Genomic DNA, 24,950 nt, shown 5'->3' with positions numbered 1-24,950 from the left:
ATTTCATGATATATCATAATAACACAAATTTACAAGTTTTGTATGTTAATCATATAACTCGGAAAAACTATAACCGATTTGCATGCAAACAACCAAGGCGCTCTGATACCAATTGAAGGAAAAGTAGATATATATACTCAACATATTCATATATGTTTTATTTTAATTTGTCATAAAATTAAATGGTGGATCTTATGCATGCAAACATCAAGAGTTAAGAGAAGAAATCGGTTCCTTACATTGCATGTTTCGGATATTTGGGCACTAATAAGGTCACCTACCTTACTAGTTCTTGAGCTCTCCAAATGGAAGAACAAGGATTCAAATATAGAATCCATCCCAAAAGCATATACCCAATTAATCTCTTAATAACTTATATATTTGTGAACTAGTAAAATATAAGTTTAAATTAAAATATGACACAAAAATAATTTTGTTCTCTTGAAAATTTTGGTCAAGAGAGGAGATTATGTGAGTTTTATTTCTCTAGATTTCACAAGATGTAGAGAGAGATACATTTCTTACACTAGAAAATGTTATATGTAAAATGATGAATGAATGAATTGAAAAGAAAAACTCTTTTCTTTTCTCTTAAAGTGGCCGAAAAAATGGCCTTCGGTAGCATGCCCAATGCCTTTTATTTTTGCTCTTCTCAAAAGCTAGGTGTGCATGGCTACTACTTAGATATGATAATTGTGTTTTCCACTCAAGATAAAAACACAATATATATCTTACACTCCCTCCATTATTTCGGTACATTCAATATAAAATGGATGGTCCATTTTATTTTGTCATTTGTCAATTGTAACATGTGTGACATGTTACTTGACATATGAAATTGTAATGTATTTTTAACATATTAAAAATCAACATACTCATAAAATATGTCATATACAAAATCGACTAGTAATTCATAATTACTTGTACCAAAATGGTTTATCAATTATAAATCACAACATCTTGTATTTATAATAAATCATTCATTCAATCTTAATTCAATACCAATTGTTTCGTAAACAATAATTTTATCCAAGTAATAAAACAATTCGATTACTTAGAACGTGTCTAATTTAATCGAATTACAATAAGACACGATAACTTTACTCACAAAATCATCCGTCAATTTTAAGCAATTTAATTAACCCGTATCGGCATACGATTAATTAAATAATCAATTAAGAGTATTTCCCTATAGGTATGACCTAAGGGGATCAACTGATCACCACCGTCGCACGACAGTAATGTCAAACTCTAGTCAGCCAATCATTACCGATATGTGTGGACCAGTTGACTGTAAAAAATATTACATCCCACATGTATTCTTAAAATGAGATTTAAATATGTGATCAATATGATCGACAATTGTGATCGCATTATTGTCGGAGGACACTTACTCCAACACTAACCTCCTTCCAAGACCCTTCTTATCACTCCCTTCTTATCCCTCCATCTTTTTTGTGTTAGTTTTTTCTTTTTCTTTTTCTTTTTTTCTTTTTTCTTTTTTTTTTTAAATCCCTCATTTTGCTTAAGGTGCCCTTTCGGGTTTTCACCTTAACTTTTCCTTACCTCTCTTGGTGGCTCGCGACTCGTTTTTTCTTTTTGCCTGGAATGCCCTTTCGGGTTTTCATTCCGTCCTCAGCCACCTTCCCAATCTTGCCTTAGGTGCCCACCCTTGTGGGTTTTCACCTAGCCGGGATTTTTTTTTTTTTTAAATGCATCAAAACCATGAATGTACATATATTACAATCATCTCACTCCCCCACACTTAGATCACACATTACCCTCAATGTGGAGGAGTACCATCACCTTCTCAAGAAAAGTTGTTGAAGGGACTCGAGCCTTCACCTTGCTCATATGTCCCTTGGTTTCTTCTTCTCTCCCTTGCCTCTCTCACTCTCCTTGCTCTTTCAAAGCCTTTATCAACTTGTTGTTCACTAATGGTGGGTTGGTAGTTGGGGTCATTATGGTGGAGGGTCATGCCAAAAGAGGCCTCGGATGAGGCCGAAGGAATCTTCTTGTGTTTGGGCTTCTTGGTATGAGTCCTCAATGTATTGGTGGTGCCTTTCATTTTGCACCCCAAATTGGTGAATCACTTGCTCTCTCCACTCATTTTGAACCTTCCACAAGGCTTGATTTTCCGGCCATTGCTTGGCTTGTTGTTGTTGCCAAGTGTGAGATTCCTCTTATCGTTTGGCTATCCCTTCAAGCATCCTCATTTGAGCCAACTCGGTTTCATCTCCTAACCGCTTATGCTCCTCAAAAGCATTCTTGAACTATTCCAAGCTCTCCAACCTTGGCCCATATTGTTGTTGCCAAGTATAGGAGCTCTCAACCCGCCCACTAATAGTTTGCAAAGTCCCCCGGGTGTCCTCAAAATACTTGAACATTTGATGTTGCCAAGGTTCCATGGTGGGAGTGGTGGAACCTCTGGCTTCATGCATAGGAGTGTCTTATACATAAGTTGAGTGCATACCCTGTTGTTGATGACTAGATCCTTCCATTCTTTCGACCTCCCTCTCTTCTTATTGTCTCTAACTTTCCCTCGCCCTTCTTTGTTTTACTTTAATTCTTCTAGCCACACTCCTCCTAGGTGGTTCTCCTCGTTGCTCTTCTTCAATATCGGGATCCCGGCGGCAATAGAAGTGATGAGCCGTGGGTCCTCTAGGAAGAGGTGTAAGAGGGGGAAACCGAAGATAAGATAAACCATTGTTTCCTAGTCAATGACCCGAAAGTGGTACCGTAGGAAGAATTCTAAACATATTGCATTCTTGAAGGGCGAATTCGTTGTAATAACAAATTCCCCTAGCTTCATTGGCCGCTTGAATTTCGGGAATTTGCCCATGGAAAGGTCGGACAAAGAAGGTCACAAGTCCACCACAATGAATATTTTCACCCGATTGCTTCAATTTGTGATGCAAGCATGCATCCATGAACAATTTGGTCCAATCCGGAATGCCTACTCCCTCGGGGAGCATAGTCCACAAATAAATCTTTACCACTTCACTCACCTTGGTTGGCTCTCCAACGGCCGTGAAAAGGGTGATAAGAAAACGGGCAAGTATGCGGAGGGGTGGGTTTGTTAGGGCGGAGATTTTGTCATCTTTGGTGATAGAGGTTTTATCGGTGAGTGCGTTCCAAAAGTCCTCGGCGGTTCGTTTTCGTGACATGATGGGCTCGGGGTTTTTGGTTATCTTTAGGATCTCCCTCACTTGTGAGAGGGTGCACTCATACCACGTTTGATGGAGTCTAAACCTATATGAACGCTCACCATCCTCATCCATATCAAGTTCGGTCAATGTGGTTAGGAACGGTATGTTGTGTCCCATGTATCATTATGGAGGTAGGCCTCTAACCCCACCTTAGCAAGTAAAGGAAAAGTGGTGTCGTAGAGGCCGAGCTTTTTCAATGTGGTTGGGCACAAGAATTTGGTTGTAACAACGTTTTGTGTTTTAGGGGCAAAAAATTTGTTCCAAATTTTCAGTTGGGCGGCGGTCATTCCCTCATGTCCCATAAAAACTTCCTCAACATCCGAATCGGATGCTTCAACCGCCCTCTTCTTTGGCTTTCCCTTCCCACCAAACAACTTTGCGATCCTTGTGGCCATCCTACACTTTCTTGCAAGACAAAAACAATGCAAATACCACTCAAAACAGTTTTTCACTCAATGAGGCAAATCAACAAACACTTGGTGTGCACCTTTTTGTAACTTCTCAAAAATTTGTGTTTGATGATTTCCTCTATCTCACCCAGAAAATTTTTACCATCAACAACAAATATAGCAACAAGAGATCAACAATAATCCTATAATGATATTAAGTGAAGCAAATTTTAGGATTATAAGAGAGCATGAAATTGAAAGTTGAGTTTGGTTGTTATGCCACCCCGATTTCCACAAAGCAATGCTCCTAGTTGCTCCAAAACCTGTCTTGGACCCTAGAATTTCAACCCTTAAGCTTGAATTAGTGGATTTCGAAAGTTAGGGTTCTTAAATTTTTGGGCAAAATCTGTCAAAAGGTGTTTATGGGAGGTATTTGGTGGTGGTAATCACAAAATTGATGGATTTGTGACAAGGAGAGAGGATTGAAGGTGATGATTTATGGGGATTTTGATGAGAGTTAGGGGATTTTTGAAGGAGTTTTGATGGAGATGAAGGGAAGGTGAATCCGGAATTATGAAGGAGGTGTTGCGTTTTTGGCGTTTTGAGGATTGACGGGGGCTCTATGCAGTCTGAGACGCAGGCTGCGTCAATCAACGCAGGCCTGCGTTAAACGACACAAGCTGCGTCATATATGACACAGGTTGCGTCAAGGCTGCGTTTGAGATTGTCGGGGCTCCAAAATTTGATTTTTGATTCTTGCTTTCTTTGGGTGTAATGAGCATCCCCCACACTTAAGTCATCCTTCATACTTCACAAATGCCGAGTTGACCCTTTTTATCGCCTTTTCCCATCACTACAAGAAAAACTATTTTGGGCGACAAATTATTTTCTCGTCACACAATATTGTTAATATGGGCGCCGAAGTCAATTTTGTCACTAAAAAGTATATTTTGTGCAACTAAACCCATTTTCGTCGCCCAAATAATTTATTGGGCAACAAATAACACTATTTGTCGCCTATACAGCACAATATGGACGATGAAAATTAAAATCGTTGCCTTTGAACTTTCCATGGACCATGAAACACGAATATTTGTCGTCCTTATCCGAAAATAAATGGCGCTAAAAATTCCCTCCCCAATATTTCCCCTAAAAATAAACAAAATGAGAACCAACTCTTAATTCCCACCACAAACCTAAAAATTGGGTTGACAAATCAATTTACCTCCAGTCTTAGAATAAAAACCCTAATTTTTCACTTTTATCCTACTTTTTGACGATAATCCGAGCATTTGCGGTGAATTTAAGCTCTGTCTTGGCATCAACTAAGCAGGCACATTTGTTATCTTTGTTCCCAAATTTAATATGACTGTTATAAATTCTGGGTTAGAGTAATTATTAGTGAATTGTGAGTTTGAAGAAGGTTTGTTTTTAATGGGGAACTTTGTGTTTTACGGTTTTTTAAGAGTAAAGATGAGTCAATTAAGTTAATTGCTTCCCTTACTTGTCAGATTATGGGTGTGTATTGTTTTGACGCCGCTTTTTTTGTTAGTTGTTACTTGATTCATTCATTTGATATCCCTTAATTTGTTATTATCAATTAATTTTGTCCCTTTCTTTTATTATTCATTAATTTGTTATTCTTTTATTAATGGGATTGAGCAATTGTTTATTTTGATATGCGAATGAACATGGTGTAGTGATGTTTTGGATATATCGTTTTTCAATTTTTGATAATTGCAAGTGAAAAGCCGAGGAAGACTTGATTTAGTTGTTTTTATGAGACACCAAATCTTTCCAAAGGGTTAAATATTTTGAAGTACAATTCGGAAATTCCAGATTTTCCAACCTTTCAGAAGTCTTTTTCTTTTCTAAAATGAAAGAGGAGACGGAATTACAAGCTTGGTCACAGCTTTTCGGATGCGCAGAATAAACAAACTTAAACAAAATTATATGGATGAATAAACTAGTAATACATAAATACAGTGTGCATATATATGTATACATCTTAATTGCATAAATCAATTTTTTTTGTTGGTAGGAATTGGGCTCAAATGAATCCGGAAAAGAAAGACCAACTGTATTCCAAAATTATGGTAAGTAAGTTGAATCGGTAATTTGGCTCAAATGAATCCGGGCATATTTTATATTCATTTATGTACCTTTTTTAATATGGTTTTTCAAATATTGTAGACAAAGTACAACTTACCTGAAAAAGTTGATGGTCAGCCTGTGATTGATTCTTTGAGCTTCCAATGCTCAACTCTATATAGACAATGGCGATATCGTCTCAAAGAAAAGCACTTCAGAGGCAAAACATTAGCACAAGCAAAAGATAGTAGACCATTGACACTAGATAAAGATGAATGGGATTGGTTGGTTTTCGAATATTGGGGTAGTGATAAGCAAAAGGTAATGTATTATAAGTTTGTTTTTTGGTAGACTAATCTGAAAATTGAACTTGTAATGATTATTTGGTATTTAATTAAATCGGATTAACTTGCCTCTGAATTGCAGAAAAGAAGCAAGACGAACACTGACAATAAAATGAAGCAATTAGACATACCAGCCAATGGTTCAAGGTCCACAGCAAGAATTTTCTATGACATGGTATTCGATTTAATTTTCTAGTGTAAATTGAGGTTTTATAATGACACTGTACAAATAAGTTAAAGATGTATTGAATGGTACATTTTTTTGCAGATTAATGAGCCATCTAGTATTCCAACTCAAGATCTTGAAGGGGAATCTGAGTCCCTTGATACACAACAACCTTTGTATATTAAATTATTTGAGAAGACTAAGAGGTACATTTTTTTACACTGCCTCTTTACGAAATTATTCTCTCATTGATTAAAATGATGCGACTCATTAACACTTTGTCACTTTCATGCATTAGGCATAAAAGCACTGATGAAAATAATCCTTGGGGACCAAGTGGTTTTGGACCAAATGATGAGAAGCATTTTGAAGAATTGAAGAAGCTACATGAAGCTGAAATTGAGAAGTGTGGTGAGGATACACTTAATGTGAAAGATGCCTATATGAAGGTTTTAAATCATAAATCTGGCTATGTCAGAGGACTTGGTCCTGGAGCACGACCGCCAAAGAAAGGTGGAGGCGAAGGAGTCATTAATGAAAGGTGCTGCTGCATTACGTGAGACTGAGATAGAGACACATAAGGCCTCCAATGATGATCTTAGAGCATCAAATGAGGAGCTGAAATCATCGAATGAGGAGCTCAAAGCATCCGTCTCTAAAATGAACCAAGACGCAATTGAACGTGAGAAAAAGCTTAGAGATGATATGCAAAAAATGTTTGATGAAATGAGGTATGATGTGTTTTGCTGTCTTTTTTTTCTTACTTCAAATTAAAAAATTACGTAAGTAATATATATATATATATATATATATATATATATATATATATATATATATATATATATATATATATATATATATAGAGAGAGAGAGAGAGAGAGAGAGAGAGATTGACCTTATTCAATTGTTGGACATTATTACCAAATGTCCAATAATACATTAATACATAATGCCCTGTAAAAACAAGCTTAATTAGGTTATGTTATATGTTACAATATTTCAAGGCCTTATCACTAAACTTACTTCCTTATACTTTAATGAATGTTTGTGGAGTATGGTTTGATCATTGGATTTGTTGGTGGATACATAGGAGTTTGAATTATGTGGTCTCATGTTACTAATCAAACCTCATGTTGTAGATGTCTAAAACAAACGTATGACTGTGAATATTAATAACTTCAAATATAATATTTTGCGTTTTACATTACAGGAGGAGGGGCTAAAACGTAATGGTGTCATGCAAACACTTCATGGATCTTTCAAATACTTTTTGGGCAAAGTCGCGTTGCTGGAAGTTGTGTTGACATATTTGGAGTACATATTTTGGTTTACTACCCAAGCATTAAGATCTATTTTGTTGAAATTTAGTTCGTAGATGTGATCTTTTTTAATGAAGTGTAGTGCATTGGCTTAAAGTTTGTAACTCCTTAAGCCTTAATTTAAGGTTCTTTCAATTTCTTTTGGGTGGATAAAAAATATATAAGAAGTATACATATTTTATTAGGCTTATTAATATTATATTTATTTTATAAAAATTGTTTCTTCACAAAGATAATTTCATATTGCACTATTATTTTGGTTTTGATGGGATGTAGGTGATCAAATATTTTTATTTTCCATAATCAATTTAAAAAGGGCAACGAAAATATTGTTGCACATAGTTCCGATTTTGTGCAACGAGGGCAATTTGTAGCAGTAAAACCTTCTAAGGGCAACGAAACAGGTCGACGCCAAAACTGAGATTAGGGGTAACAAAGAGGACTTCGTCGCACTAAAAGTAATATGGGCAACGAATTGTACTTATTGCACAAAGTGGATAAAGGGCGGCAAAGATTATTGTCATTGCACATGATGTAAAGGGCGTCGACCCGGGGCGACGAAGCCGTGACGAGTCCAGTTTCGTTGCACAAGGGGATGGGCGACGAAAATTCGGTTTTGTGCGAAGATAAATATTGTTGCCCAAAGATGTTTTTCTTGTAGTGCATGCTAAACTCGTTTATCAAATCTCCACAAGAGCATTAGTAACTTCCAAGTATTTGATGCAATTCATTTTTAACAAGGAATGAAATGATACGAATTAAAATGACATGAATGTAAATTATGTCGATGAAAGCGGTTAATTATGCTAAAGAGAGTGCATTTACAAAGGTTGCCGTATTTTTAACGTCGATGGCTCGGCTTAGTGCTTCATTTGTTCATGTTTGATAAATTGGGTCTTCCAAATTGACTTCTTCCACCATTTTTGGTTCCATTCCTTCATGATATTCCTTGAGACGTTGTCCATTCACTTTGATAATCTTTCCCGTGCTTGGGTTTTCAACTTCCACCGCTCCATGAGAATGGACCTTCCTTACAATCTACGGTTCAAGCCATCTTGACCTTAGCTTTCCGGAGAACAACTTGAGCCTATTTTGGAAGACAAGAACTTTGCTACCCTCCTTGAACTCCCGCCGACTTATCATCCGGTCATGCCATATTCTTGCCTTCTCCTTGTATATGGCGGCATTATCGTAGAAGTCAAGACGGATTTCTTCAATTTCTTGAAGTTGAAACTTCCTATGGAGGCCCGCATCATCTAAGCTTTTATTGAAAGATTTGATGGTCCAATAGGCTTTATGCTCCACTTCCAACGGAAGGTGGCATGCCTTGCCATAGATGAGCCGGTACGGGGACATACCAATCGGGGTCTTGTAGGCGGTGCGGTATGCCCAAAGAGCGTCATTTAACCTTTGACTCCTATCTTTTCTATCGGGGTTCACCATTTTTTCTACGATACCCTTGATCTCCCGATTAGACACCTCCGCTTGCCCTTTGTTTGAGGGTGGTAAGCGGTGGAGACTTTATGCACGACCCCGTACTTCTTGAGCAACCCCTCCATAATCCGGTTGCAAAAGTGAGTGCCTCGGTCACTTATCAACGCCCTTGGATAGCCAAACCTTGAGAAAATGTTGTTTTGAACAAAACTCGAGACTGTTCTTGCATCATCATTCCGAGTTGATATGGCCTCAACCCACTTTGAAACATAGTCTACCGCCAATAGAATGTAGAGATAGTCATCCGTTTTGGGGAATGGCCCCATGAAGTCTATTCCTCACACATCAAAGAATTACAAGTAGAGCATAGGTTGTTGAGGCATCTCATTCCTCCTTGATATATTTCCAACCCGTTGGCACTTGTCACAAGTCTTTGTGAATATGTGGGCATCTTTAAAGATGTTTGGCCAATAGAACCCGCTTTCAAGAATTTTTCGGGCCGTCCTTTGGGGTCCAAAGTGACCTCCGTAAGCATATTCATGGCAATGTTTGAGGATAGACGGTATCTCTACATCCGGCACACATCTTCGGATAACTTGGTCTTGACACATCTTCCATAGATAGCGATCATCCCATATGTAAAACCTAGCATCGGCTTTGATTTTGCTTCTTTGGCTTGATGACAAAGAAGTAGGAAACTTCTTTGTCACTATGTAATTTACCAAGTTGGCGTACCATGGCTCCGTCATCCTCAAAGCATAAAGAGATTCATGAAGCAAGCCCCATCAACTACCCACATTCTTTGCATTTGTTGATCATTAAGTTGTAGTCGACTAGGATGGTCGACCACAACATTTGCCAATCCCTTTTTCTCTCTTATTTCAATGTCAAATTCACTTAATAGGAGAACCCACCTCATAAGCCTCGGTTTTGTGTCTTTTTTGCTCACAAGTTGAGTGATGGCCTTGTGGTCGGTATAGACAATCACTTTGACTCCTAATACGTATGACCGAAATTTCTCAAGAGCATATACTACCGCCAAGAATTCCTTCTCGGTTGTAGTGTAATTCCTTTGTGCATCGTTGAGAAGTGAGGAAGCATATTGGATCACATAAGAAGCTTTGTCCTCCTTTGCCCCAACACGGCTCCAATGGCAAAATCGCTTGCATCCGTCATGATCTCAAATGGCCGATCCCATTTGGGTGCTTGGATGATTGGGACCGATATAAGTCTCTCCTTCAACAAGTCAAATGCTTCCCTACAATCATTATCAAACACAAACTCCACATCCTTGTGCAAAATTTTGCACAATGGGTTAGCGATTTTGGAGAAATCATTAATAAACCTTCGATAAAAACCTGCGTGTCCCAAGAACGACCTCATGTCTCGAGTATTAGGTGGATACGGCAAGGTCTTAATCACATCCACCTTTGCCGTATCCACCTCAATCCCTCTTTTCGACACTATATGCCCTACACGATGCCACTACTCACAATTAAGTGACACTTTTCAGAATTTAGTATGAGGTGAGAGTCTATACACCGTGTTAGGACCATAGCGAGGTGGTCTAGACACGACTCAAAGGAGTCTCCATGGATGGTGAAGTCATCCATGAAGACTTCCAAAATACGCTCCACATAGTCCGAAAAAATGCTCATCATGCAACGTTGGAAGGTGCCGGGAGCATTGCACAATCCAAAGGGCATGCGGCGGTAAGCATAAGTACCAAATGCACAAGTAAAAGTTGTTTTGGATTGGTTCTCCGGGTGAATGGGGATTTGAAAATACCCGGAGTACCCGTCCAAAAAGCAATAGTACTCTTTTCCACCTAACCTCTCTAGCATTTGATCTAGAAAGGGTAGAGGAAAATGGTCCTTCAAAGTGACTTGGTTTAGGCGGCGATAATCAATACATACCCTCCATGCCGTTTGTAAACGGGTGGGGATCAATGCCCTTTGGGTGTTTTTTATTACCGTCACCCCTCCTTTCTTTGGCACAACTTGAGTAGGACTTACCCATTGTGAATCACTAATGGGGTAGATGATTCCCATTTGAAGGAGCTTGATGACTTCCTCTTTCACCACCTCCATCATGGGTGGATTGAGTCTCCTTTGAGGTTGTCTCGCGGGCTTAGCCTCTTTCTCCAACCGAATCTTGTGCATGCAAGTACTTGGACTTATCCCCTTAATATCGGCTATGCTCCACCCAAAAGCTTCCTTATGCTTTTTCAACATGGTCACTAACCTCCCCTCTTGCTCCTTTTTTAGTTAGTTTGAGATAATCAATGGAAGAGTGTTGTTTTCTCCTACGAAAATGTATTTAAGGTGATTTGGAAGAGGTTTTGGTTCATGTTTTGGGGGGTTTTATGATAGAGGGTAGTGGTCTCTCAAGATTGGATTCCAAGGGGAGAAAGGGTGTAGAGAATTTATGCTCTTGATATGCTAAAGTTTCAGCTGAAACCCGAAGAGGACGCAGGCTGCGTCGTTTGACGCAGGCTGCGTTGAATGGCGCATGCTGCGTCCTAGGCTGGATCAGGGTGTTTCATTTTTTTCTTTGGATAATTCTTCCTCATCTTCAAGCTCTTGTTCTTTGTCCAAGTCTTCGGAATACTCCTGCACATCATGAGACAACACTATACGCAAACCTTCTTGTTCCAAATTGTTAGTGAGGGCAACCTCAAGAGGGTCCCTTTGACACAAATTATAAACTTGTGAGACAATTGGTTCAATGATGTTCAAGAAATAACATGAATGAGAATCGCTAGGTTGTTTCATGGCATCATATATGTTGTATGTGAGTTTCCTTCCGTCAAATTCCATAGTGAGGTTCCCATTAGACACATCAATCTTTTTTTAGAGGTTTTCATGAAAGGCCTCCCCAAAAGGATCGGAGTGGCCCTTGAGTCGGCTTCCATATCAAGAACATAGAAGTCGACCGGGAACGTTAAGTGGTCTACCTCTACCAACACATCCTCCACCATCCCCTTTGGGTAAATATTTGAGCAATCCGCAAGTTGAATCACTACGTCGGTTTTGTTCAAAGGTGGGAGTCCCAAGGTCTCATAAAGGGTGTAGGGCATGACATTGATTGATGCACCTAGATCTAACATAGCATGAGTGATACTTTTCTTCCCAATTGAGCATGGTATAGTAAACATCCTCGGATCGCCACACTTTTTGGGAAGGGATCTTTTAAAAATGGCGGAGACATGTTCACTTACCCTTACTTTGTGGGCTCCCTTTTTTGTGTTTCTCCTAGGCGTACAAAGTTCCTTGAGAAACTTTGCATACCTCGGGACACCTTTTAAAAGATTGAGTAGGGGAATGTTTACTTCACATTTCTTAAAGGTTTCATAGAGATCTTCGTCTCTTTCAAACCTTTTGGAGTGTGTGAGAGCGTGAGGAAAAGGTACCTCCACGTCATGGTCTTTCACTATCTCCTCAACATGATCATGGTGTTGTTGTTTGCTTTCCCTCCTTTGTCCTTGCTCAAAGGAGTCTTCAACTCTTCTCCACTATCCTTGGATGGTGAATACTTTGCTTTGTCTACCACAATCTCTTCTTCCTCTTGTACCTCAATGTCAATGATCCTCTCATTTGACTTTGCCTTTCTCTTCTTCTTTGGGGGAGATTCTAAGGTTCTCCCTTTCCTCAAGGTCATGACACTAGCATTCTCTTTTGGAGGGAATGTGGTGGAAGGGATTGAAGTGGAGTGTTTTTGATTGCTCTTGGCAATTTCTTGGGAAATTTGGCCAATTTGGATCTCAAGGTTCTTCACCCTTGCATCACTTGAAAGCTTATCCGCATCCATTTTGTCAAACTTCTTGGTTGTCTCGGCTTGCCCTTTCATAAGAATCTTAAACATCTCCTTGGTTGATAAATCGTCATCTCCTTGAGAGGAAGAACTCCCTCCTTGAAAACTCTTGTGGTTGCCTTGGTGACCTTGGTTACCTTGATTCCCAAATTGGAAAGAACCTCCTTTTCCTTGTTGAAAGTTTTGGTTTCTTTGGTAATTTGGGTTGGGACCTTGTGAATTTTGGTTCCTCAAATAGTTGAATTGCCCATTTTGGAAACTCTTTGAAGTATCCCCTCCCCAACTAAGGTTTGGATTGTCCCTTGAGCCGATATTGTAAGTGTTGCCACTTGGATCGTATTTGTAGTATCCTCTCCCGGTGGGATTTCTAGAATTATAGTTTCCATGCATCATGGCACTCACATTCTCCTTGCTTATCCCTTGTTCTTCCATGATGTGACAAGATTCCACCGGGTGTGGACCTTGACAATAATTGCACTGTACATTGGACCCTTGTGCTCCACCTTGGTTGTTCCTCATTAATTGAGCCACCATTTTGGTGAGATCATTCACGGTCTTCTCAAGTTTTTGGTTGGAAGGAGAGGATGTTTCAATTGAGTGGAGAGTCTTAGACCCTCGGCCCCCTCTCCCATAACTTCTTGTGCTCGCGGCTAACCTCTCTATGATTTAATTTGCCTCCGCCACGGAGTAGTTGTCAACCCCACCACCCGTAGCGGCATTCACCATTATTTGGTATTGTTGAGTAAGACCGTCACAAAAGTTAACCAAAAGATCATCACCACTTAGCCCATGGTAAGGACATTGGGCAACCAACTTCTTGAACCTTTCCCAATACTCATACAAGCTTTCACTTGGATCTTGTTCCGGAGAAGTGATGGCTTTCTTGGCATGGTTGTGTCTTGAATCGGGGTAGAAATTTTCAAGAAATGCCGATTTCATGGCCTTCCAAGTACGAATTGTACCCGGTGGAAGGTAGAATAGCCAATCCTTTGCCACATCTAGTAAAGAGAATGGAAAAGCTCGCAACTTAAATTGATCCTCCGTGACACCATTTGGTATAGCACCTTCAGACATCATATGGAATTCGGAGAGATGACGGTTGGGGTAATCCCCCGCATGCCCATGAAACTTGGGTAGATTGTGGATGAAGTAGCCCTTCAACTCGAAATTTGCATTAGCTCCCATAGGTGGGTAGGCAATGCATAGAGGTTGAGTATCATAGTTTCTTCCCCGGATCTCCCGGATGGTTCTTGTATCATTAGCCATTCGTGGATATTCTACTTCTATTGGATCAACCGAAAGGGGTTCGAAGTCTTCTCTTCAAATTGTCCTCCCCTTTGAGGTCGTTGATACCAAGGGTTGGTGAATAACCAAGAATATGTCCAAATGCGTCTTCTTCGTTTGGGGTGAACTCACCACCTTGTTGGGAACTAGGCATAAACCTTTACACTAAACAAGATGGATTAGAACTACCACTTTTAACAATAACAAAGAAATAAGAATAACAAAGCATAAATCACAACTCAAGTTCTAGTTACGTTGCCTTTCCCGGCAACGGCGCCAAAATTTGATAGGTAGATTTACTAGGTCGCTAAATACTAGAATTAACTATCAAATTAATAATTTATAAAGCCAAACTATACTCTAGATTACTCTAATGGATAAAGCAATATAGTGCATGCAAGTAAGGGTCGATCCCAAGACAAGGACTTTTAAACAAAAGACTTGAATTGTAAACTATTGAATACTAATTAAGACTCTAACTACCAATTAAGACCCTAATGACAATTTAAACTCAACAAAAGGAACTAATCACAAACAATAGGTATTGACAATGTTCAACTAGTAGGAAACATAAATGGAAAAGGCATGGGTTTGGAGACAAACATGGAAATTGAGTAAAAATGGAGATTTTATTATTGAGACAAATCTACAAACATCTAGTATGCAAGATTTAATATAAAGGGGAAAGCTTAATGTAATTCTCTCTTAGTAACCCAACAATGATAAAGTTTGACTCTTTTTACTCTCTTACAATTATCTACCCAATACTACCATCTCAAGATGTTGATATATGCAAATTAAACCATCTACATATACCCTTCAAACTTAGACAACAAGTCATTAAACCATGAAAAGAGCCTAAGCATGAGCATTAAGAGTTTAACCAAAAGATGGAGCTAAGATCAATTCCTCATAAGATTAAACCATACAAATGAGAAAAAGACATAAACTTTCCTATTTGTTATATGAATCCTTTAAACCAAATCAACATACAACAAACTTGCTTCAAACAATCCTAGATAGATTAAACCATTTATCTAGAATTTGCACTAGTCAAGTAAACAATATGCAAGGGTGATCAAACCAAACATTCAATTACTTAACATAAGAAATTAAACACAAGGAAAGAGTATTAGATAAATTAAGAGAGGTTTAAGAGTCTTACAATACCAAAGTTGGATACTTTGATCAAATTACATCAAGTTGAAAGCTTAGCCTTCCATATCCTTAGAAGAACCCAAGAAATGTGGAAAAATTAACATTCAATGTCAAAAGATTACAACTTTCTTCCTAAATTACCAAGTTCTCTTCTCATACAAGTTTTTGAAATTATTACCTAATAATATCCTCCTTAGGTCTTCAAAACATGAATTATATAGGGCTGCACCCCCATCTAGGTTAAACACGGATTTGGGCTTCAACAAAAATGATTAAGGACGGTGGATCAATTCTTCAAGGTCGAGGAGGACGCATGCTGCGTCATCCACCGCAGGCCTGCGTCATATGGCGCAGGCTGCGTCCTGAACTGATCTCCGCTCCAAAATGCTTCTTACTTTTCACAATTTCTTCATCACTTAGCCTCCATGATTCACACCAAGGGATGTTAACTCCTATAATAGCTCGCGTAGTCGTCTTCACTTGATTGCTTGCTTACGAGTGTGGCTAGAGGCTCTTGCTCGGGATTCCGGACTCTCCTCTCAAAACAATGCTCCACACATGCATTAAAGCTCATTAATCACGACAATTAATGGGACGGGAAGACTAACTCATTGTTCTTACAAAATGACCCTTAAATTAAACAAACTAGGCCTAAGAAGGCCTTGTTGACTCGACACTTTTGACTCTATCACCATCTCATATCATTAAAATAAGCACAAATGAGTAGAAATACTAGAAAAAAAAAACAACAAAATAGAGATGAAAAATTATGCAAAAACGTACATAAATTTCCATTTTTTGATGAAGATCGTAAGAAAGAACAAGATGATGAGTCATACAAAGACGGCGGATGATTTGGACCAAAATACACGTTTCCGACATCTCCTGCAACATATCAATAAAATGCGCAAATCAAGTTGACGGATTAATCATGAAAATTGCCTGAATTAATTGAGAAATTAGGGTTTAAAGAAGAGAGAATATGATACCGTCGTAGAAGTAAGAAATTTTTTCTTTGGAGCGCATTTTGGAAGCTGTGATGAAAAATGGAGGTGGGGCAAACTAGCAAAGTAACAATATCCAAAGATGTTTTAGTTGAGCGAAATAAAATGTCTTATTCGGAGTAAAGCAACTAAGGCTGAGATTATCAGTCAGACTCACCAACGTCTTAAGACTCTGCCACATCAGTTTTCCACTAACTTTTATTATTTATTTATTATTCAGGCTCAGACATACCTCAGACTTTATACATTATCAGTCGACTCACCTCAGACTCTACTTTTTCACTTTACTTGAGAAAATGTGTGGTTTAAGAAAAAAAAAAATAATATAACACTTGTCATTCTTTAATTGGATGTCTTTTTTTAATAGTGGGGTCAAGACATGTAGAGTTTAACCAAGACTCAACTTAAGACTTTGCCAAGACTTCATTAAAAGTATGATAGATTATTGGTAGTCTTGATTATATATTTGTATCCTAAGCTTTGAAATTTAAAAATCGATTATAAAAAATATTGTCATGATTATATATTTGTATCACACATATAAAAAAGGTATAATTGATTTTTCAATATTTGTATATAAAACCTTCGAGACTTGTTATTGAAAATATCGAGAGAGAAAAAATGAAAATTCAACAATTATATATAGGCTCGAGCTCAGAGTCTGGCTCGAACTCGCGTCAAAGCTCGCAAGCTTGATAACGAGAACAATTTTTTCAAGTTCGGGTAAGCTCGAGATCGGCTCGAGCTCGAGTTTTACTTTATGAGCACAAGCCGAGCAAGGCAAAGCTCGGGCTCGGGTTATAGAGGAGCTATAATGAACAATGGGTTCTAGGTTTGAATCCCCCACCTCAATATTGTACTGCTTTTATGGCTCAACTGACAAAAAAAAAGTAACTAAGCTTTGCGTTTTTGGTTTCGTGATACCGAAAAAACGAAAAACGAAAAACGAAATACCTCTAAAAGAGTCTATCTCTTCAATCCAAGTGGATCTGGTATAATGATTGCGCAAATCATCCTTTAATCACAAGGTCAAGGATATGATTCATTTTTATGGAATTTATTTTCGTAGTACGTATTCATGATATAATTATTACCAATTAAATTACATGTTTGGCCATACAGTTGGAAATATCAACTCACTATACCTCTAGGAAACACAACTTTTGCCACAGGTACCTAAAGAAGAACATTTCAGCCAAGGTGCCCAAAGTGGGAATGGCCAAGCCTCTAAAAACTACATCGAAATTAGACAAACTCAAAAAGCCCAAATAGAAAACATTCGTATTCAATACGATGGTATGCAAAAAGGATGTACAAAGAAGTCATTCCCACCATTTGGGCGACCTATAAAACAGGTCGAGAAAAAGATTAACTATAAACTGCTAAGATATGTCATCTGACAATAATGCAGCATAGTTCCGGCTTCTGCGTGCTATTCACTAGGATTTGACTGGCTACCATCACCAAGAGCTCATGAACCAAAATCATTGCATGAAAAATCCAAGGAGGCTCGGGTAAGGATAGGGGAAGGGGGTGGGGGAGGGGAGGGGAAGTGGTTAAAGGGTTGCAGACTTGTTGATGAGGTTCACGAGACAAAAAACCCGATGTGGGATGCATTTCTTGGTCACCAGAGGGAGCGAGTCGTTCATGAGACTTCAAAGTTTACACACTGCAGACTTGCTTTGTCAGATGCAAGTTTCCAAAAAAAAGATTACCATCTGCTAAGCCAATGTGATAAGCTTGCCAAAAAGAACCATGGGCTAGTCCAACTTGGTGGGATGACTTCTTGTTATAACTAGATAACTGCATTAAAGGAGGCAAGTCTCTCCTCCTTACTCCTTGCAAGATGATGACGCTTAACGACATTAGGAAGTCTAGGCAAGTCTTCTACGATCCCAAGGTAGCCATATAGTGTATTGTATTTCCTGCCCATTGGCTCTTGATCATCCCCTTTCTGCCCAGCAGGCTCTTCATCATATGTCGTCTTGTCTAACGGCTCTTGATCAATTTTGCTATTGTCAGCCAGCCCAACAGGCTCTTGATCATATCCCAGCTTGTCTAATGGCTCTTGATCATCGTTTCTATTGTCTGTCAGCCCTTGAGTATCACCTGTCTTGTTTGCTTGCTCTTGATCTCCTTTTGACTTGCCTACAAGAATTTGTTCACCTTGAGCCTCTTCTACGAGCTCTTGATCATCTTTGCTATCGTCAGCCACACCAACATGCTCTTGATCATATCCTGTCTTGTCTAATGGCTCTTGATCATCTTTTCTATTTTCTGTCAGCCCTTGAGTATCACTTGTCTTATTCACCTGCTCTTGATCACCTTTTGACTTGTCTATGGGATTTTGCTCAGCTTGAGCCTCTTCTACAAGCTCTTGATCACCTTGTGACTTGTCTATGGGATTTTGCTCAGCTTGAGCCTCTTCTACAAGCTCTTGATCACCTAATGACTTGTCTACGAGATTTTGTTCAGCTTGAGCTTCTTCTACAAGCTCTTGATCCCCTAATGACTTGTGTACAGGCTTTTGTTCACCTTGAGCCTCTTCTACTTGCTCTTGGTCACCTTGAGCCTCCTCTAAGGGCCCTTGATCAACTCGGACTTTATCTATGGAACCTAAATCATCTCGGTTCCTGCCTATGGGCTCTTGATCATCTTCTGCCTTGTCTACTAGTTGTTGATCAATTTTCATATGCTCATTTTCATCATCCCTCTTATCTATTGGCTTTTGATAATCTTCTGTCTTGTGTACAGACTGTTCATCTTTTATCCTGTGTACTGGCTCTTGATCGTCCTCACTCTTGTCTACAGGGTATGGATCATCGTAACTCTTATCTACTAGCTTTCGGTTATTATCAGGCTTTTTGTCAACTACTTTGCAGTAGACAACTTCAGCATCAAGCTGTACAAGCTCGGCCCTTCCATGTTTATTCTCAGCAAATGAATTATGAAGTCTTTCAGCTTCTTTTAGGCCAGGCCCGGTGCCATTAAACTCTACAACCACAATATTCGGATTACCGGGTTTTTCATGGCATGCTTTGATCTCCCTAGTAAAGCCCTTATCTGCAAAAAAGGTGCATGTCCAAAGAAATGCCAATGCAAAAGATCAAGCAAAATACAGAATGAAATCAGATCAAGCAAAGCACACATCATGGAGTTTTTTTTTTGTTATTTTTCAAAAATACAACACAGAGAGCACGCATTGAATTGTATACTTGCATGTACTCCACCCTCCCAAATTATTGTCCCCATTTGACTGTAAAGTATCGGTGTTCAACTGATATCAAATGATCAAGATACAAGAAAAAAATTGTTGGATTTATCAAAATCACTATTTTCATATTGTTGGTCAGAGTTGTATCGCTGACCACCAAAATCAAATGAAAACCATACTAACTGGATTGAGTACAAGATGTGATAGATGAGTCTCACCTTTCAAAATATTCTTCAGTTCGATAGAAAGATTCCCAATTTCATTGAGTTGACAGTTTCTATCAGGAAAGTTCTGAATGATGACAACAGGTGGCCAGATGATAACATCTTCCCTCAAAGTCCAAGCCACAGATTCAGGCAAAGATTGACAAACCCAACGACCATTAGCGGCCGCTGCACTATCCCATCCCATTATGACACATAAAGCTCGATGAAATCCTAAATGTTGTGCTCTGTACCCAACCTTGAGAGATGAGAAAGCATGTGCTGCAACATCTTTAGTTTCACAGAACTCTTTGAAGCTGTTAAACATTAGTTCCATAAAACAACCGATTGTGATGTAGGAAGATATGTACAGTCATGGTTCATAAAAGAGCTGAAGCAAAACTGGCTAGACAAGAAGTAACATTAATCCTTGATAAGCCACAGGAAAATTGGGGGCGGGGTGAATCTTAAGTGTCTGATATTTAATTATTTATAACCTTGAAGCATTAGAAAATTGAGGTAAAGCATGAAAAATAAAATGAGACTTGAAAATGTTGCGGCTGAGAAAGAAAGTAGCAACGTAATGAAGCTTGCTAAAAGATGCAGCCACAAACAGGGTTTTATGCTACAGCAACATTCCAGTGTCTCGAGGGCTCCAGCAAATAGTGGGGTAAGAGGAGCTGCTGTACATAACTTTACCACTCTCTTAAGCGTGTTAACAGAAGTAAGATGCTACAAGATGACATAATGAAAATAGCATAGAAAATTGCATCAAATGACTCCTAATTCACAATAAAAGTGCATCTTTTATCAAGTCGAAAACGGCCAATTACGTAGAAATGACTGCATTCAGAAAATTGTGTCGAAGACAACTAGTCTTACTGAATCCACAATTAGTAGAGAGCATAAAAATTGAATCCACAAGGGACCACAACCTGACCTGACAACATATTACTCAATCTAATGAGTTTTTTTGCTAATTACAACCAAGATATTGACTCCAGATGTCTAGCTATGATATGAGTCATTGTTGAAGCGTCCTACACAAACCTTACTCAACTCTGTGATCGTTACTAATCATGCAACAAGAACAAACGTCTTAGGTAAAGACAGAGTTAATTGGCATGGAAGTCATAAAACAGATAAAGTAATAAAAAATCCGATGTCAAAGACAGACCTGGAACATATGATGCATTTCAAGCGACGACCAATTCCTTGGCTCTTGAACCTTTTCCGGTAACTGATATTTTCAATTAAAAGCACCATGCACTTGAAAAACCATTCATCGACATTTTGTTTAAACTTTTCAGGGTTTTCAGGCGTGTCATTCAAAGGTTTAATCTTAAGTACTGTTCGGTCTGCATCGAGATCTTGTAAACGACGATCACCATCTTTCATACTTCCCGAGTCCTTAATGGGACGCTTCTGCTGCATATTTATGTTGGGCCCAGAATTCAAAACAACAGGATCCGGTGCAGTAGATGGGTAAGCAACTGGTTTATGCACCGACTTGAGCTTCTTTTTTAATTCAGTTCCTTTAGCATTGCCATAGGTTTCTACAGAAGACGGAGTATTGATAACATGAGGAGATGTTTTAAATCTCTTAGCCTCTTTTGGCCAAGGTAGCTGGGGAGCGCATGGACGAGAAACAGCCTGAGGAAACCTAAGTCGCTTCATTACATCACCTTTACTACCTTCATCTGATTTGCTTAAAGGTTTTTGACGAGACTTGCGCATTCCATTAGATGGTTGTCTAGCTTCGGCAATAGACACTCCTTTATGAGCCCTTGAATGAAATTCACCACGATGGTGACTGATCCTATTTGAAAGTCGTAATCCATCCTCATCTTCAGCACTAAGATGCCTCTCGTCGTAACTCAAAACACCTCTGACGGCACAAGCAATACACTTTGCACCACTCATCTCATCAGCAAATACAAGCCTTCTTTTGATTGTATTAGGTTGTTCAGGTGAAGAAAAATCTCCGACATCCATTATATGCTGTGTGTTTTCATCCATCAAGAGAATTTCTTCATTTTGTCTCGGAACATAGACATACCGTTGTTCATATGACACATCACGGGTATTTCCTTCAGAAGTAATCTGTTCTTCAAGCGAAAGGCTTCGGCGAATTTCCTCAGTCGTGTGATCTGGATAAGAGATCCTTGGACCAATATTTACCTCAGCATACACCAATTCAGAACCAATCCTGCTTCCATCATAGTTATCCAAAGCAGGTGCCTCTTGAAGTGGACGACTCATATCATGCAGTCCAGAATACCCTTCCTCCATTACAGCATCTCTACGAGAGTTTCCAACATATTGGTCTCTAGGTAACGTAGCATTCACGACATTGATTCCATAGGACTCTCCATCACTGTAGCCTTGCACACTGAAATCATCATCCCTAGACCTGTAACTCTCAGGATGTACAAAACAATCTGCCCTACGCACATTTGGAGCATACTCACCTCTTGCTCTCGGACTAACTTCTTCGGCTAACAAAAGATCAGAAGTCCCACCAGCCTCAGCGTATGACGTACGGTAGTAAGTACTTAACCTAGACGATGGTATCCCACGACTACTTCCTATCCCATCAACAGAACGATATTTTCCTTCCTGAGACAAACTTTCCCTTAAAATGCCTCGAGACGGGGTACGTTGACCACTAGAGTGTGAGCGAGGTGTCAAACTCTGAGAGCCATCCTCAGATCCAAACATAAGACCATTCAGTCCATCAACAGACTGTCTCTGTGAGTATTCCCTTTCCGTAATCGAGTAATTCCTATCGTCTTCAATCGGAACCCTAGAAACCTTCCTAGTCCGTCCAATATGATCATTCACTTCATCAACAGACGGTCTCTGTGGATACTCCCTTTCCCTAACCGCGTAATTCCTACCATCTTCAATCGAAACCCTAGAAGCGTTCCTAGTCCGTCCAATATGATCATTCACTTCATCAACAGACTGTCTCTCTGGATACACCCTTTCCCTAACCGCGTAATTCCTACCATCATCAATCGAAAGCCTAGTATCGTTCCTAGTCTGTCCAATATACCTAGAATCATCAACATTAGGGTCATAAGCAGACACATTCCTAATACCGTCACTAACGATAGGCGCTGGTCTTTCGACTAATGTATCATAATTCCGACCACCATTAGTAAACCCATTATTAGACCTAGAACCATCCCTTGATTCATTAAACAAAGAATTCCACTGAAACCTCGACAAAGTACCCAAATCCCTACTTCCTAAACCATGATCATCGCTCCGTGAAAGGGTTTGAAATTCGTCAGCATTACTTCTTCCTTTATCTCGTCGAATGCGCTCATCATGCAAACTCATTTCCCTCCGACTGTAATAATCCGCCATTTCTATTCTCTCAGGAATCAGTTAACCCAGAATCAACCCGACAATCCAACTAATACAAACGCAAATTTCACAAATTTCGGCGAAAAAAGGAATTATTTCACCTTTTTTTCGCAGCGAAAAACAGAGACTTTAGATAAAACCAGTAGTTACCCGAAATTGTAAACCTATAATTGAAGACCTAATAAAACCCTAAATCAAAATTCAGAAACGAGACACGAAGAAAAGCAGAAATCATACTTATTACCAAATTAGGGCATAACGGAAATTTAAGAAAACCTAATAAAATCGACGAAACGAAGAAAAAGCGAAATAAAACCGATTAGGAATACGCGGAATTACAGTAATTTTGCGGCGAAATTGAGAAACCCTAGATAAATTGAATTGGGCGGGAGCAAGAGGGGAACGGAGCAATTAGTGATTGAAAATTTACCGAGAAAGCGACGGTAAGTCGGTAAATATGAGCGGTTAATGATTAAGATTAAGAGTAGTTACTAGAAGATGAAGAATAATCGTCATCGTTGGTAAGGGTAAAGTTGTTTGGATTAAAAAATGATTAATAAGAAGGAAGAAAGAGAGAGAGAGAGAGAGAGAGAAAGAGGTGAAAGCCTGAAAGGGATGCGATGGCGTGAATTCGTCGATTGTGTATCCTTTTTACGGCGTAATCTATAATTGTCAATGTAATCGTGTGGATATTTTGATGATTTTACTTTCTTATACTTGCCCTTTTGTTAATGGGAGTTTTGTGCCGGGTTATCGGGCTAGCACGGGCTAAGCATAGGCACCATTCCGTCTTATCCTATATCCATCCTATCCTATCCTATATATATAAAACTGGGTTAGGAGAATTGTGGATTGACACGTGTCATGAAGAAAAACTTAAAAAAAAAAGGAAAAAAAATTATCTTTATATACTTAATGTGTTCATACGTCTCTATGCATCATTATTAGCAATAAACCAAGTGCCCATGTGAGATTGTGAGGTACACGGATAAAGATGTAATGAAATTCTAGAAACTAAAATTAATACTCAGTCAACCAAAAATTAAAAGTGGAGCAAAGTATGTGAAGAAAAAATCTAAAAGTGGACCAGATTAATGGAAGAGTACATTTCAAAGTACAGATATGATACATCGTCCCTTAGAGAAACATTCATATAAATAGATGACCATTTTCTACCCTTCATCCCCGCACTTTTCCTCAATTATTTCTTCCTCTCACATATTCATATCAAACCTTTCAAACTTGCAAACATGTCAAACAAAAAATAAGTTGTAAGACTGTATGTTTTTTACATGAAATTGCTTGAATGTTTAAGAATACTCCCTATGTATATAAGGCCTCCGTTATCTACCCTTATTTTCAGTCTTCATACTATCCATAGTTACTAACCCTTTTTTTTTTTGGAAATACCTGTTTGGTGTGGCCTCCACTCAAAGAGCAATTGTTCTACCACTACCACCATATTTTAGAAGTGGAAGATGCAAAACTATAAAGATTATACAACATATACACCAAGTGGTTTTTACAAAAAGGAGGAATGCCTACAGAACATCAGTGTGAATCAGCTTCGAGGCCTTAATTACAATATATTATATACATTTTGATATTGTTTACATATTTAAGGAGCACTTTTTTATTTAAACATTACTTCATCTTCAATATAAAGTATGGAGCATGAATAAGATCGATGAAGATTCATAGTAAGTTGAGATTTTAATTTTTCACTCATATCTTTACTTATTTGCATTATTCTATAAAACTACATTTACACAGGTTCATTCCTTAATTAATTAAATATAGAATAGATGCATATAATCCACGGTGTAAACCAAGCAAGCAAGCCATTAATTGTTCCAATAATAGAGATCAACTTATACATTCGAGACAATTTCAAACAAATGAAAGTGGTGAACAACATTCATTATATAAAGAGATGAAAACCACGGG

At 38.7% G+C, this 24,950-nt stretch overlaps 3 protein-coding genes across 3 annotated transcripts; 1 reads left to right on the top strand and 2 right to left on the bottom strand.

Moving 5' to 3' along the window:
* The first annotated feature begins 5,310 nt into the window (after positions 1-5,310).
* LOC141626313 (uncharacterized) lies at positions 5,311-7,706 on the top strand. Its single transcript, XM_074440198.1, has 6 exons — positions 5,311-5,694; positions 5,792-6,010; positions 6,116-6,208; positions 6,302-6,405; positions 6,498-6,930; positions 7,410-7,706. The coding sequence occupies exons 1-5, from the start codon at positions 5,653-5,655 to the stop codon at positions 6,757-6,759; spliced, it is 720 nt and encodes a 239-aa protein (XP_074296299.1). The 5' UTR covers positions 5,311-5,652; the 3' UTR covers positions 6,760-6,930; positions 7,410-7,706.
* An 850-nt stretch (positions 7,707-8,556) lies between these two features.
* LOC141632268 (uncharacterized) lies at positions 8,557-8,961 on the bottom strand. The gene has a single exon (XM_074444828.1). The coding sequence runs from the start codon at positions 8,959-8,961 to the stop codon at positions 8,557-8,559; it is 405 nt and encodes a 134-aa protein (XP_074300929.1).
* Positions 8,962-17,469: 8,508 nt separating this feature from the next.
* LOC141633048 (uncharacterized) lies at positions 17,470-23,702 on the bottom strand. The gene is made up of 3 exons (XM_074445541.1): positions 20,806-23,702; positions 19,644-19,945; positions 17,470-19,274 (listed from the first exon to the last, which is right to left on the bottom strand). Exons 1-3 carry the CDS (start codon positions 23,001-23,003, stop codon positions 18,007-18,009), a joined length of 3,768 nt encoding a protein of 1,255 aa, XP_074301642.1. The 5' UTR covers positions 23,004-23,702; the 3' UTR covers positions 17,470-18,006.
* Between the last annotated feature and the right edge of the window lie 1,248 nt (positions 23,703-24,950).

The sequence above is a fragment of the Silene latifolia genome, chromosome Y (genome assembly GCF_048544455.1).
Source record: "Silene latifolia isolate original U9 population chromosome Y, ASM4854445v1, whole genome shotgun sequence".
NCBI classification, from domain to species: Eukaryota; Viridiplantae; Streptophyta; class Magnoliopsida; order Caryophyllales; family Caryophyllaceae; genus Silene; species Silene latifolia.
Note: the sequence above shows the minus strand (reverse complement) of the source record. Positions and strands in the feature narration are given on the sequence as shown.

Bases quoted from the DNA above. Each gene is read 5' to 3' on its own strand.
- LOC141626313 (XM_074440198.1), top strand. From the start codon at position 5,653: ATGAATCCGGAAAAGAAAGACCAACTGTATTCCAAAATTATG. The intron at 6,209-6,301 runs GTATTCGATTTA...ATTTTTTTGCAG, and splicing joins CAAGAATTTTCTATGACATG to ATTAATGAGCCATCTAGTAT. The intron at 6,406-6,497 runs GTACATTTTTTT...TTCATGCATTAG, and splicing joins TTATTTGAGAAGACTAAGAG to GCATAAAAGCACTGATGAAA.
- LOC141632268 (XM_074444828.1), bottom strand. From the start codon at position 8,961: ATGGTGAACCCCGATAGAAAAGATAGGAGTCAAAGGTTAAATGACGCT.
- LOC141633048 (XM_074445541.1), bottom strand. From the start codon at position 23,003: ATGGCGGATTATTACAGTCGGAGGGAAATGAGTTTGCATGATGAGCGC. The intron at 19,946-20,805 runs GTCTGTCTTTGA...AATGTTTAACAG, and splicing joins AAATGCATCATATGTTCCAG to CTTCAAAGAGTTCTGTGAAA. The intron at 19,275-19,643 runs GTGAGACTCATC...CCTTTTTTGCAG, and splicing joins ACTGAAGAATATTTTGAAAG to ATAAGGGCTTTACTAGGGAG.